This window comes from Anoplopoma fimbria, chromosome 10 (genome assembly GCF_027596085.1).
Source record: "Anoplopoma fimbria isolate UVic2021 breed Golden Eagle Sablefish chromosome 10, Afim_UVic_2022, whole genome shotgun sequence".
NCBI lineage: Eukaryota > Metazoa > Chordata > Actinopteri > Perciformes > Anoplopomatidae > Anoplopoma > Anoplopoma fimbria.
Genome location: NC_072458.1, coordinates 24,461,872 through 24,477,768, shown reverse-complemented (window position 1 = coordinate 24,477,768; position 15,897 = coordinate 24,461,872). Strand labels below are relative to the sequence as shown.

Here is a 15,897-nt window from a genome sequence, read left to right as displayed (position 1 = left end):
CAGCTGGTTCTGATATCTCACCAGAGGAGGAAACAGAGACATTAAAGGTCGGACGTTTTTTAACATCAATCTAAGGAAAGCAAAGTTATATAAATAAACAAAGTTCTTAATAATGAATATAATATATTACTGTCACATTATTATAACTATTGTGATTATAATTATTATTAGGCACATTACAAATACTATTCCCTATATCATTATTATAATTCTACTATAGTCATTGCTGCTTTTATCAGTATTCTTAATGTTTCCTTGGTTACTCTGCTTACTACTGTGATTATATGAATCATTTATGTCATATACATTGAATGTGTTGTATCTGTTATGGTGTTTGTAACCCAGGGAAGTTAAGCGCTTTAAAATATTGTTTCCTGTTTTGAGATTTGCTTAATAAAATAACGTTAAGCAGTAAAGTGTCCAGCCAATCCCCGACAGCCTTGTGTAATAAATATCCGGGTCATGTCGGGTAACTTCCTGTCTCCACACCAGTCTGCCGGACGGCGCAGCTGAAGCTCTTCTGTTCAGCAGACAGTCGATGTGTTTGAGATCCTCTGCAGGCAGCGCTCAGTGGATTACTGGGAGTCTGTGAGTGTCACTGAGGGCCGATTACCGATTAGCGTTAGCATAACGGTTGTAATGCAACACTCCCAAAGGGAAAACGATGATTTAAGACCAATGAAAGTTGATGATTAATTTGTGTGGTTTATCTATCACATTTGTGCAGGGCTTTTCATTTTAGCCCTGTGAGTATTTCGGTTTGTTTTCCTTTTTGTTTAATGAATGTGTTAATTGCTTCTAACTTTAATGCAGTATCTTTAAGTTGATGTTAAATTAATTGTGCCTTGTGACCTTTTGGAGGTCAGGTTTTTTTGTGTCTACCTTCTTCGGTGGATTTTGGATCATCCAGACAACACAGTTTTTGATGGCGAGCTACCCACTGGATTATTATTTATTTATGGATTTGGAAGAACCGATTCCCCTCTCCTTCCCACGAGTAGTGTGGGAGGAAATGAACTCTTCAATGGAATGAACTGAATCATTTATTTATTCCCTGCTGTCTAAAGAACTCCATTTTATTAGATATTCTAAAGACAGATGTATATTTTTGTGTATGTGTTGAATGAATGTTGTTTTGATGAAACATCAAATACAAATGCTTGGTTAATGTCACAGTTCAGCTTCCATACTCCCCGTCACTCGGTCTCACTCCCCTAATTAGCTCACTCCATTCACCTGCCAGCCACTGCCTGTCTCTGCCTCACACCACCTCACCAGCCTGTCACCGCTCAGCCCCTTCTCTCCTGCCACCCTATCTCTCACTCACCTCATCAGCTCAGCCCCTTCTCTCCTGCCACCCTATCTCTCACTCACCTCATCAGCTCAGTCACTCTCACCTGCTCACTCTGCTGCATCTACTCACCCCAGTATTTAAGCCCCAGTCATTCACTCACTAGCTGCCAGATCGTTCTCCATATCCATGCCAGACCATCCAGCATTTTTCCCCCGACTGATTTCCCGTTGCCGACCCTGCCTGTTTGGACTTCTCCGCCTTGCCTCTGCCCCGGTAAATCACCATAACCTTTCCACCAAGCGGATTTCTGCACGTGAGTCGATCCAAGCCTTGTTTTCCCGTTGTCTGTACGTTCTGGAATAAAGCGTATCCCGACTACTCCGTGTATCTGTCGCATTGCTTTTGGGTCCTTACCACACCTGTGACGTTAAAACAGACTTTTGGTTTCTCAGTGGTTCTTTCATACACACTGGGCTCCCTAGACAAACTCCTAGATGACTGGTCCATAACTTCTCTTTTTTTTAAACTTTAAAACATAACTTGTACTCGTTACATGTTCATTCTGTTCACATGACATCTATTGACTTCTGTCCATCCTGAGAGAAGGGTCTAAGGACAGAGGATGTGAGGGTCTAAGGACAGAGGATGTGAGGGTCTAAGGACAGAGGATGAGGGTAAGGACAGAGGAGGGTCTAAGGACAGAGGAGGTGAGGGTCTAAGGACAGAGGATGTGAGGGTCTAAGGACAGAGGAGGTGAGGGTCTAAGGACAGAGGAGGTGAGGATCTAAGGACAGAGGATGTGAGGGTGTAAGGACAGAGGAGGTGAGGGTCTAAGGACAGAGGAGGTGAGGGTGTAAGGACAGAGGATGTGAGGGTGTAAGGACAGAGGATGTGAGGGTCTAAGGACAGAGGATGTGAGGGTGTAAGGACAGAGGATGTGAGGGTCTAAGGACAGAGGATGTGAGGGTGTAAGGACAGAGGAGGTGAGGGTCTAAGGACAGAGGATGTGAGGGTCTAAGGACAGAGGAGGTGAAGGTGTAAGGACAGAGGAGGTGAGGGTGTAAGGACAGAGGATGTGAGGGTCTAAGGACAGAGGATGTGAGGGTGTAAGGACAGAGGATGTGAGGGTGTAAGGACAGAGGATGTGAGGGTGTAAGGACAGAGGATGTGAGGGTGTAAGGACAGAGGATGTGAGGGTGTAAGGACAGAGGAGGTGAGGGTCTAAGGACAGAGGATGTGAGGGTGTAAGGACAGAGGATGTGAGGGTCTAAGGACAGAGGAGGTGAGGGTGTAAGGACAGAGGATGTAAGGACAGAGGATGTGAGGGTCTAAGGACAGAGGATGTGAGGGTCTAAGGACAGAGGATGTGAGGGTCTAAGGACAGAGGAGGTGAGGGTGTAAGGACAGAGGATGTGAGGGTCTAAGGACAGAGGAGGTGAGGGTGTAAGGACAGAGGATGTGAGGGTCTAAGGACAGAGGAGGTGAGGGTCTAAGGACAGAGGAGGTGAGGGTGTAAGGACAGAGGAGGTGAGGGTGTAAGGACAGAGGATGTGAGGGTCTAAGGACAGAGGATGTGAGGGTGTAAGGACAGAGGATGTGAGGGTGTAAGGACAGAGGAGGTGAGGGTGTAAGGACAGAGGAGGTGAGGGTGTAAGGACAGAGGAGGTGAGGGTGTAAGGACAGAGGATGTGAGGGTGTAAGGACAGAGGATGTGAGGGTCTAAGGACAGAGGATGTGAGGGTCTAAGGACAGAGGATGTGAGGGTCTAAGGACAGAGGATGTGAGGGTCTAAGGACAGAGGAGGTGAGGGTGTAAGGACAGAGGAGGTGAGGGTGTAAGGACAGAGGATGTGAGGGTGTAAGGACAGAGGATGTGAGGGTGTAAGGACAGAGGAGGTGAGTGTCTAAGGACAGAGGAGGTGAGGGAATAAGGACAGAGGATGTGAGGGTGTAAGGACAGAGGAGGTGAGTGTCTAAGGACAGAGGAGGTGAGGGAATAAGGACAGAGGATGTGAGGGTGTAAGGACAGAGGAGGTGAGTGTCTAAGGACAGAGGAGGTGAGGGAATAAGGACAGAGGATGTGAGGGTCTAAGGACAGAGGGTCTGATCCCTGTGTGTGTACGATTAAAGGCTTCGTGTTCAGAGGTGTGATGAGTGACTGGCCCTGTTGTCATGACAACAAAGGTCAAAACACTTCAAGTGTATTTACTGTTCACACTTTGAACTATTCTACATCATATAAAACAAATAAATAAATAAAACTCCTTCATCTTAGTTTAATAAAAACAATCAGCATTAATGTCAAAATAGAAAAAATAAAAGTTTAAAACTGTCAAACACAGATTGTGATGATTAAAGAGCTAATAAAGGATTATTAATACAACAATAGTCCTATTTATCATGACAATAACTAACCTGTAACAGAGTACTTCTACTGAAGTACAAGTTCTGAGTAGTTTGTATGAGATGTAGTACACAATGCTAGTGCTAGCTGCTAACAGGCTGTGTGTGGGTGCGTTAGCTAGCGTTAGCTTAGCATAGAGTCATAGTCAGTGCAGATGTTTCCAGCAGGAGAAAGAAAACCAACCTGCTTCTCTCCGCAGCTCCATGTCGGCCTTTAAAAGCACATCCAGCTCTTTAGCTTGGATCCAGATGTCTCCTCAGATGTCTCCAGATGTCTCCTCAGATGTCTCCAGATGTCTCCTCAGATGTCTCAGATGTCTCCTCAGATGTCTCAGATGTCTCCTCAGATGTCTTCAGATGTCTCCTCAGATGTCTCAGATGTCTCCTCAGATGTCTCAGATGTCTCCTCAGATGTCTCAGATGTCTCCTCAGATGTCTCAGATGTCTTCAGATGTCTCCTCAGATGTCTCAGATGTCTCCTCAGATGTCTCCTCAGATGTCTCAGATGTCTCCTCAGATGTCTCCTCAGATGTCTCAGATGTCTCCTCAGATCTCAGATGTCTCCAGATGTCTCCTCAGATCTCAGATGTCTCCTCAGATGTCTCCTCAGATCTCAGATGTCTCCTCAGATGTCCTCGAGCCGCAGTGAGCAGCCGCCGTTTGACTTCCTGTTGGACATCCTGAAATGTGGACATTTACACAGATCGAGTCCAAGAAGACCAAAGAAAAGTCCACTGAGTCTCTGTCCTGATGGACTCAGCTGACATGCTAACACAGACACACATGCTGTGTTCCGACAGAGAGGACCGCGACACCCGGAAACACAAGCACTACTTCCGCCTAGCGCCTCTGGCCTTCACAATAAAAGCGCCTTTTAAAAGTCGATTTGACCCACAGTCCTGAGATGAGATGAGATCAGTGGAGAATGCAACGAAGTACATTTACTCAGGTACTGTACTTCAGTAAGATTTCGAGGTATTTACTTGGATATTTCAATGTGATGCCACTTCTAAACCAAACCACTTTTACACTACATTTCAGAGGTACATGTTGTACTTTTACTGTACTACATCTCAGAGGTACATGTTGTACTTTTTACTGCACTACGTTTATTTGATAATTCTAGTTACTAGTAAATTGCAGATTTTGATTAATAATACAAAATATAATCAACAATATATAATGGTGATGTATTTATTATTATACATTAAATTATCTGGTAATATATAAAGTTATAAAATGTGCTCCACCTTCATCAGCTGCTACTTTTACTTATGTAAGATTTTGAATGAAGGAGGACTTTTACTTGTAACGGAGTATTTTTATTGTTCCTCTTTCCATATTATCTAATATTGATCATTCAGAATCGCTGATACGCATCAGATCATCATGATGTCTGCGTGACTCAGCGTCTGACAGAGCTTTGAGATTTAAATCATCTGAATACACATTTATAGAAACGTGTGAACGTTTTATTCAAAAAGTGCGTTGGTTTGAAATATATCAGCATCAACTTAAACATGACCTTAACTTGATAACAAGGGCTGTACCAAGTCGTTTGAAGTTTCATTCAATGCGTCAACTTTCATTTTTTAACTTACAGCAGCAATAGTCCAGCTTCTCTCTCCCAAACACACACAGGGAGCAATGCTGCTCTTGTTGTCTCTGTTATTATCACAGTCAAAATGTATTGAAAGATAGATTTAATTATTTCTAAGGTTCACATGATTTTATGTAACGAAATATTCTGCTATAATCCAGATTTGTTGGCATTGAGCCTTTAAAAAATACTTTCACTACGTTTCAAAAACACAAATGGCGGCAGCACCTGTATTAAAGGAGCGGACAGCAATCTAACAGCACCATTAAAAATACTAATTTCATTTCACTGGTCTTTTTCATACAGGCACACTGTCTCTCAAAGACGCTTCGACATGCAGACAGGAGGAGCCGAGAATTGAACCGCCAACCTTGCAGTTAAGGGGACGACCTGCGCCACAACTGAGCTTTAATACATTTATATGACCACAATAACACTAAATCATATGTTTCTAGGGTGATAACATCATAAAATATGATGACAGACATTCACAGCTCCACTTTTAAACATCATTCAAAGCTTCAAATATTAAATAAAAGACTTTTGATGCAATGCTAACTGAATTATTTCATATGCTTAGAATCACCTAGAATATTAAACGCTGTATCTTCTCTCAGGTTCTCTTTGGTCCAGGTCTCTGGATATCTTGTTTTCCTGACTCCCCGATTTGGAAATGATGGATACAAATGGAGGGCTGGAGGTTCTGTCTCTCTGTTCTCCTCAGTTTGTCTTTGATGAAGCTGTGAAAACCGACAACAAACACATCTATGTCTTTTGACCTGTAGACGCCATCTTTTGATAAAAGCACTGCAACTAAATGGTTTCTCCCCTGAACAGATTCTCATGCATGCAGATCCTTTTTCAGAGAGTTTAAACCTGACTGAGGTTCTCTGGTCTCCTTCCAATCATCACTGTCATCAGTCTCAGGTTCAGAAGAGTCTCCAGTCTCCTCATCAGGATCTGGTTCTGGATGTCTATGTGGATCTGAGTTCCTGTCTGGTTCTGGTCCTCCACAGTCCTCTCCATCAGCTTCTGTCTCCATGTGTTGAGTTTGTCTTTGATGAAGCTGTGAAAACCGACGACCAACACACTTATGGTATTTCAGCTGACAAAGCAGAGTGAATCTTTGGTCACAAACACTACATCTGTAAATTTTGTGAACTTCCAGATGTTTTGTCAGATATCTCCTCCATGCAAACTCTTCACCACAAATTGTGCAATTAAACCGCGTTTGCATCGTGTGGATCCTCATGTGTTGAACTAAAGACTCGCTGTCACTGCAGTCTGTGTTACACACAGAGCAGCGGAAAGGTTTCTCCCCTGAGTGACAGGTCATGTGAGAATGTAAGCTTTCCTGCTGGTTAAATAATTGACCACAAAGTGAGCAGCCGAATGGTTTCTCTCCTGTGGGCGGTTTCTTGAGTGTCAGCAGAGTGAGACTGTTTTCAGATCTTTGATGACACTCAGAGGAGCTGAAAGGTTTCATGTCAGTGTTACATCCTGAGACACTGACGGAGACTTCCTCAGCTTTTATACGCTTTAGATCTGACGGAGGTTGATCACCATCAACTCTGTCACCAGTCTTGGGATCAGTTTCAGCCTTGTCATCAGAGCAGCTGAATGGTTTCTCGCTGGTATTAAATCCATCATTAACAGAGACTTTTTTATTTCTGCGATAAGTGAACCCTGACTGATGTTTCCTGGTCTCTCTCCAAAACTCAACGTCAACACTGTCATCAGGTTCAGAAGATGGTTCAGTCTCTTTATCAGTATCTGGTTCTAAATGTCTAACTGGATCTGAGCTGCTGTTTGGAGGTTCTGTCTCTCTGATCTCAGTCTGACTCTGATGAAGCTGTGAGGACTGATGACCGACACACTGATGGTTTCTGAGCTGATCGTACCAAGTGAATCCTTGTTTACAAATAGTGCAGGAGAACCTTTTCTCTCCGGTGTGATTCATGGTGTGACTCTTCAGTTGTGCCTTGGTGAGAAAGCTTTTTTCACACACTGAGCAGCTGAATGGTTTCTCACTAGAAACTTCATCATTATTCAGAGAGTTTAAACCTGACGGAGGTTCTCTGGTCTCCTTCCAATCATCACTGTCATCAGTCTCAGGTTCAGAAGAGTCTCCAGTCTTGTCATCAGGATCTGGTTCTGGATGTCTACGTGGATCTGAGTTCCGGTCTGGTTCTGGTCCTCCACAGTCCTCTCCATCAGCTTCTGTCTCCATGTGTTCAGTACGTCTGTGATGAAGCTGTGAGGACTGAGGTTTCTCTTCATCATCTTCACTCTTCACAGGGACAGGAGTGAATGTGAACTTGGTGATATCAGCCTCCTCCAGCCCTTGAAGCTGCTCTCCCTCCTGACTGGTCCAGAGTTCCTCCTGTTCCTCTTTAATGTGTGGGGGCTCTGGCTCCTCCTGGTCCAGACTGGAGCTCCACTCCTGCTGCTCAGGAGGAACCTCTTCTTTAACCACCAACAGCTGCTGGACGTCTGCAGGACAGAATGAAGCACAAACACATTACTGACCAGCACTCAAACTACTGTATATAAGAGTTCTAAGAAGGGTAAGCAGCGATGATTTGGCCCTCGCACCTTCATGTATGTCAGGGGGACTGGTGGGTCACCGTGACCATTGAACGCCGAATTCACGAGTTAGACGGTTTTCCTGATTGCAGTGCGTGACACTTAAAATTCATTCATTCATTATCCGTAACCGCTTATCCTGTTAAGGGTCGGGTGGGCTGGAGATGACCCTAGCTGTCATTGGGTGAAGGTTCACCTGGACAGGTAACCAGTCTATCACAGGGCTGACACATATAGAGGCCGACAACCCTTCACGCTCTCATCCACACCTACGGGCAATTTAGAGTCTTCAATTAACCTCAGCTGCATGTCTTTGGACTGTGGGAGGAACCTGGAGAACCCGGAGAGAACCCACGCTGACACGGGGAGAACATGCGAAAAAGAAGGCCGTCTAGCCTGGGGATAGAACCCGGGCCCCTCTTCCTCTGTGGCGAAAGTGCTATCCACTACACCACCATGCCGCCCCACACTGGAAATTACAGGCAATGGTATGCTGTGTAGCAAGTGTTGACCACACAATCGAAATTTAATGTTTGTCACATCATGCTGACTTCCTGTTGCCAGTAGGTGTCGGATGAGTATGACTCAATACTGGCATGCCCTCAGGCCATGACTACTATGAACCATGTCAAGTTTGGGGCAGTTTTGACCAAGTACAGTGGAGATACAACAGCTTGATGTTTAATGGGGAATCATACTAAATCTTTCATATGATTTAAGAATAGCGTTTCGAAATGGCCAAAAAATACACAAGGAATTCACAAATAATTCAAAAGGACCGACTTCCTGTTGGGTTTAGAGCATGGCCCCAAGAGATATTGTTAAGTCTACATGTGCCACACTAAAGCACGACAATCATATCAGATAACAAATTAAAGTGCTTTGACTTTGAAAACCGTTAGCGGTTTGTTTTGCAGCACCCAAGCATGAGAAACATATCAGATATCTATTTTCGCCATGTCTGATGCGTGTGGCAAGCTACATAAGAATCGGAATGGTCAAAGCATCTCGTTTTTGCAATCATAGAAGTAATTTTAAAAAATCCATCCATCCATTGTCTTCCTCTTAACTAGAGCCGGTTGAGGGGTCAGCAGGCTTAGGAGAGTATTCCAGACTTCCCTCTCCCCAGCAACACTTTCCAGCTCTTCCTGATGAACCCAGAAGGGTTCTTAGACCAGACAATACATCAAGATATAGTCTCTCAGCATGTTCTGGGTCTAACACGGGGCCTCTTACCAGTTGGACCTGCCTGGAAAACTTCTGAAGGGTCGCATCCAGGAGCCCCTTTCAATGTGAAGGAGCAGCGGTTCTAGTCCGAGCTCCCTTCGGATGTCTCAGCTCCTCACGCTATCTCTAAGGCTGAGAGAGGGTGAGGAGGAAGCTGATTTTGACCGCTGGAATCCACATATGCTTTCTGTCACTACCTAAAGCCCATGACCACAGCCCAGCCAAGAAGGCCCAACATTGTCCAGAGCAGAATAGCTTTTTGACCTCTGAATATTCAAGCTCTGCCTCCTCCATTGAGGATGCGTTGGTTGGGTTCAGGAGTTCCTCAAAGTGCTCTTTCCATCGTTCGACAACATCCCCAGTCGGGGTCTGTAGTTCTCCTCCCCTGCGGAGTCGTATTACGGTTTGCTAGAACTTCTTTGAGGCCAATTGAACGCCTTTCTCCCTGGTCTCTAAAACTCCTCAAACACCTGTTTTGTTTTTTTTTCTTTCTTTGGCAACCGCTGCAGCTGCAGCCCTTTTGGCCAACTGATAATTGTCTGCCGTTTCCTGAGAGTTTTTGGCCAGCCAAGTCTGAAAGGCATCCTTCACCGCTCTTATTCACCAGCTGGTTATTAGTTTGCCGCCACAATAGGCATCGATGACTTTCCGACCACAGCTTCTAGCAGCCTTTTCCTCTATGGAGGCTTTGAACATGGCCCACTCGGGTTCCATGTTCCCATCTAGACTTTGTGGTCGTATCATTAGATCTGCTGCCGTATGTCTTGGACCTCAAGCAAGATCTGGCACACCATGAGACAACTCAGAAAGGGTAAGCAGGGCTTGGCTTAGGCTGTGTTCAGAAGGGGAGGAGAACTGCGGACCTGGACTGGGGACATTGTCAAGTGGTGGAAAGAACACTTTGAGGAACTCCTGAACCCAACTTACACCTCATCAATGGTGGAGGCAGAGTTTGAAGACTCGGGGGAAGACTCATCCATATGCCTGGCAGAGGTTGGGAAGTAGTCAGAAAGGTCCTCGGCAGCAAGGCGCCATGAGTGGATGAGATTCACTGAGATCCTGAAGGCTCTGAACATTGTTGTGCTGTCTTGGCTGAAACAACTCTTCAGTGTTGCTTGGAGGTCTGGAACAGTGCCTGTGGAGTGGCAGAATGGGGAGGTGGTTCCTATTTTCAAAAAGGGGTACCGGGGAGTGTGCTCCAATTATCGATGATCACACTGCTCAGCCTCAGAAAGTTTATTCCACGGTGCTATAAAAGGAGGTTACTATCGATTTTCTAACCTCAGATCCAAGAGGAGCAATGCGGACTCTGTCCGGCCATGGAACAGTTGATCATCTCCTTACCCTTGCAGGTCTGTTAGAGGGGTCATGGGAGTTGCCCATCCAGTCTACATGTTTTTTGTGGTATTGGAGAAGGTCTAACAACAAGTCCCTCGAAAATTACTGAGGGGGGTACCTTGGGAATACCTGGGTACCTGGGTTGTTTGACGACCCATATGGTACTTGTTTGACCAAAGTGAGAGCTGTGTCCAGATACTTCTGGTGCGTGTTGGCCTCAGCCAGAGTTGTCCCTCCACCAATCCTGTTTGTGATTTTCACGGACAGGATTTCAAGGCGCAGCCGAGGGGAGGAGGTGGCCCGGTTTGAGGAAATCAGAATTGCATCTCTGCTCTTTGCAGATGATGTGGTTCTGTTGGCTCCTTCAGAACGTGACCTTCAGCATGTTCTGGGGCCATTTGTACCCGAGTGTGATCATTTAGGGTGAGAGTCAGTACCTCCAAGTCTGAGTTCATGGTTCTCTGCCGGAAAACAGTGAATGGCAAACTCTGGGTAGAAGTGAGGGAGTTCAAGTATCTCTGGGTCTTGCTTACCAGTGAAGGTAAAATGAAGGGTGAGATTGACAGTGTGGCATCTGCAGTGATGAAAGGTTGTACCGGACCATTGCGGTGAAGAGGGAGTTGAGCCCGAAGGCAAAGTTCTCGATTTACCAGTCCATCTAAATTCCGACCCTCACCTATGGTCATGAGTTTTAAGTAGTGACCAAAATAATGAGATTGAGGATACAAGCAGGTGAAATGATCTTCCTCCGTAGGGAGTCCGGGCTCACCCTTAGATATAGAGATAGGAGCTCAGAGTAGAGCCACTGCTCCTCTCGTTGAAAGGGACCAGCAGAGGTGGTTCAAGATCTGAACAGGATTAAAGTAAATGGATGGATGGATGAAAACCCATCATAAACATACAAAGCTTCAGATCTGCATCACATAACCAAAGATAAAATAAAAATATGCGATAAATTGGCTATGCAACCCACATAAAATGCAGTTTGACAACCAAATACATAGATTGACATGTCAGAGTCAATGCTGATGACGTTAACGTAAGTAGGACCCCCTTCATCCCTAAAGATGATTGAATACAACAATCCAATATTTCTCAAATTAAACGAGTCAGTAATATGACTGTGTGAGTGAACACAACAACAGTTGTTTTTTTACATTAAATGGCAAGTTGTCTGTTAATGTTGCTTTCACAATATTTTCAAAAACCCACCAAATGTTGACAAGGCAGCCCAAACTTCATTTACTTGCCCAATTTAATCAAAGGTATCCCAATTGGGCAGAAATAAGCCCAAACTGGCTAAACTGGTTTAGTAGGAAAACATTCTTACGAGAGTGTAGATGGATATAACGGTTTCAGTTCGCTGTCATCAAGGAATGTTTGAAGACAAGGTAAAGAGGTTAAAGTATTGTAAACATAGCGTACACTTAAACTGTGTGCAGAAAAAATTGAATCAAGGTTTTGAATTTGAAAACAAAGATAAACAACACATCACAACATTAACTTGGATCAGTCAATAAATACTATATTTATAATATATTATTAGAATAAATTTTACCTGCAAGCCAATTAAGTCTTTGTTCACAAACGCTGCAGCTTTTCTTTCCTATGTTAGTTTTAACATGTCCATTCATATTTCCACTTTCACTGAAAGCTTTACCACAAACCGAGCAGCTGCATGGTTTCTCTCCTGCGTGGATTCTCATGTGTTTCTGTAAATCGCTACTGTGTGTAAAATATTTCCTACAGACTGAGCACCCAAAAGGTTTCTCTCCTGTGTGAGATCTCATGTGTACCTTTAGATTTCCTCTTTCACTGAAAGCTCTACAGCAAGATGAGCAGCTGAACGGTTTCTCTCCAGTGTGGATTCTCATGTGTTTCTGTAAATGTCCCCTCTGGGTAAAATATTTCGTACAAACTGAGCAGCTGAAAAGTTTTTCTCCTGTATGATATCTCATGTGTTTCTTCAGATTTCCATTTTCACTGAAAGCTTTACCACAAGCTGAGCAGCTGAATGGTTTCTCTCCAGTGTGGATTCTCATGTGTTTCTGTAAATGTCCCCTCTGGGTAAAAGACTTCTGACAAATGGAGCAGCTGTTAGGTTTCTCTCCTGTATGAGATCTCATGTGGACCTTCGGAGTTCTCTTGGTGCTAAATCTACATCTCAAATCACTGATAGGGACTTCATCTGGTTCTGGATCTCCATCTGGATCTGAGTTCCGGTCTGGTTCTGGTCCTCCACAGTCCTCTCCATCAGCTTCTGTCTCCATGTGTTCAGTACGTCTGTGATGAAGCTGTGAGGACTGAGGTTTCTCTTCATCATCTTCACTCTTCACAGGGACAGGAGTGAATGTGAACTTGGTGGTATCAGCCTCCTCCAGCCCTTGAAGCTGCTCTCCCTCCTGACTGGTCCAGAGTTCCTCCTGTTCCTCTTTAATGTGGGGGGGCTCTGGCTCCTCCTGGTCCAGACTGGAGCTCCACTCCTGCTGCTCAGGAGGAACCTCTTCTTTAACCACCAACAGCTGCTGGACATCTGCAGGAAACACACAGTGAGGAGAACCAGGAGTTTATGCTAAGGTCAAGTTTGTAATGGGGGAACATTTTTAAAAATATATTTTTAAAGATCATTTTTGCTTTAATGAATATATAATAAGGAGAGGGGATGAAATGCAGCAAAGGACTCTGGGCCGGAATTGATCCACTACGTTCACAGCTGGAACGTAATACGAATTTATCAGGTGTGTTTGTATCTCAGTAGTTCTGCGAGTACGAGTACATGAGCACAGTATCGGGTTTGGGCTTTGACCTGAATACAGCAGACAGACAGACAGACAGACAGACATGAAAAGACACGGCAGATAACTGAAGAGTCCGTCTGAATACTCAAATCGTGTCGAGGCACTAGAGATGTGTCGATGGTGAAATTCTGGACTGATAGAAATGTTTTTGTTGATTTTTGTTCTTATTTTCCTTTCTTGTGCCGGGAAACAACGAAATATACATATTTAAAAAATATAGAATTAAAATGTTTTAAGATACAACCTCGGTTATGACATGTTTTATAATAATCAGTGTTGTTATGGAGCTTCACATGCAGTAGACTCACAGCAGGATGTGTGTATTTGATTATTATTATGATTATTATGATTATGATTATTATAATCTACAGCGGGTAAAATAAGTATTGAACACATCACCATTTTTCTCAGTAAATATATTTCTTAAGGTGCTTCCATTTTATTACACATAACTTAATTTCTGAACGTATTTGTTTGGTTTTCTTTGTATGTATGGGTTACTTGGGTTGTTACCGACATCTGGTGAACATTTCATGTCAATAGCACCTTTAGAAATATATTTACTGAGAACAATGGTGACGTGTTCAATACTTAATTTACCCGCTGTATGTTCTATAAGCTGTCCCCTCTTATTGGCCTTTATTCATTGATTCTTTCTCTATGATTTCACTGGTTTGTTCAGTTTGCACTAAAGTTCTTAATAAAATAATAAAATAATGTTTAGCATGTTTTTATTGAATAACCAGAAAGGATGTTATATCCTGATATAACTCGTTACCTCAAGCGAGTGACGTATCACAACGGTTACCATGACGACGTACCTCGTGGGACTGCGATGACGTGGTGCGATGACGTGGTAGTACTACTGCGATGACGTGGTAGTACTACTGCGATGACGTAGTAGTACTACTGCGATGACGTGGTAGTACTCATCCACGTCATTAAACACCAGCTGGTTCCGGTTCCGACCTGTGATCCGTTGTCATGGTTACCACCGGTTAGAAAGTGAGGATCGATTAAACACAATGATCGATGTGTTAGCTAGCTGCTAGCTGCTAACAGGCTGTGTGTGGGTGCGTTAGCTAGCGTTAGCTTAGCATAGAGTCATAGTCAGTGCAGATGTTTCCAGCAGGAGAAAGAAAACCAACCTGCTTCTCTCCGCAGCTCCATGTCGGCCTTTAAAAGCACATCCAGCTCTTTAGCTTGGATCCAGATGTCTCCTCAGATGTCTCAGATGTCTCCTCAGATGTCTCAGATGTCTCCTCAGATGTCTCAGATGTCTCCTCAGATCTCAGATGTCTCCTCAGATGTCTCCTCAGATCTCAGATGTCTCCTCAGATGTCTCAGATGTCTCCTCAGATCTCAGATGTCTCCTCAGATGTCTCCTCAGATCTCAGATGTCTCCTCAGATGTCTCCTCAGATCTCAGATGTCTCCTCAGATGTCTCCTCAGATCTCAGATGTCTCCTCAGATCTCAGATGTCTCCTCAGATGTCCTCGAGCCGCAGTGAGCAGCCGCCGTTTGACTTCCTGTTGGACATCCTGAAATGTGGACATTTACACAGATCGAGTCCAAGAAGACCAAAGAAAAGTCCACTGAGTCTCTGTCCTGATGGACTCAGCTGACATGCTAACACAGACACACATGCTAACTGTGTTCCGACAGAGAGGACCGCGACACCCGGAAACACAAGCACTACTTCCGCCTAGCGCCTCTGGCCTTCACAATAAAAGTACCTGTTGTACTGAAGTTCAACTTGATGTACTTGTTCTTTACTTGAATATTTCCACATGTACTACTTTATACATGTTGACACTGTTACCGTTCAATAGAAGGTTTTACTACATTGACCCTCGATATCAATACTTCTACGTTTCTAGAAGTGATACTTTAGTGTTAGTATCACTTCTTGTACATTTTTATTGTTTTATATTTTAGTTGAACTTTTTACATTATTTACTTCATTATCCTTCTTATTCTGTTCTGCAAATGTGTCAGTATTACTTATTTTACACTAATTGATCATATATGTTTATATTTGTATTCTTTTGTTTTATTGCTATTCGTCTTTTGTAATCTTTTAAAGAATGGCCTTGGGGATCAATAAAGTTCTGTTTTATTTCATTTTGTCTCACTCAGAGGGAAATATTGTACTTTCATACTGCACAACAGTTATTTGGTAACTTGCAGATTTTCTTTCTGAATACATGTCTCTCTGTAGCAAGAAACTATAAATAAATATCAGAATCAGAAATAATTGATTGATCCCCAAGGTGAATAGCGGTACTTTAGTTACCCCATTCTAAAATAGAAATATAAACAGCTAAATTATAAGATAATATATATAAGTATGTACAAAAATGAGCATTATACTACAGTTAAACAACAATACATATGGAATAATATAAGAAATATGTTAGTTATATACATTACAATATAGAACAAAAGTGCAAAAATAATCCTGAAAACTGGGATCCATGATTAAGAATATAAGCACTTATAATAAAACCTTTAAACTGTAAACATCTGAATAAAATGATCAAATGTCTCTTTGTTTCAGGAGTTTACCTGAAATGTTTACAGGAAGGGAACCCTTTAAACGGAACGTGTTCCGTGGCCGCTCCTCTTCACTTCAATGTTCTCGGTCCAAAC

General features: G+C 43.4%; 1 protein-coding gene across 1 annotated transcript; it reads right to left on the bottom strand.

Annotated features, from left to right (window-relative positions):
• Positions 1-4,321: 4,321 nt before the first annotated feature.
• On the bottom strand, positions 4,322-14,579 carry LOC129096996 (telomere zinc finger-associated protein-like). The gene is made up of 3 exons (XM_054605667.1): positions 14,394-14,579; positions 7,198-7,789; positions 4,322-4,376 (listed from the first exon to the last, which is right to left on the bottom strand). The coding sequence occupies exons 1-3, from the start codon at positions 14,413-14,415 to the stop codon at positions 4,322-4,324; spliced, it is 669 nt and encodes a 222-aa protein (XP_054461642.1). The 5' UTR covers positions 14,416-14,579.
• Positions 14,580-15,897: the final 1,318 nt, after the last annotated feature.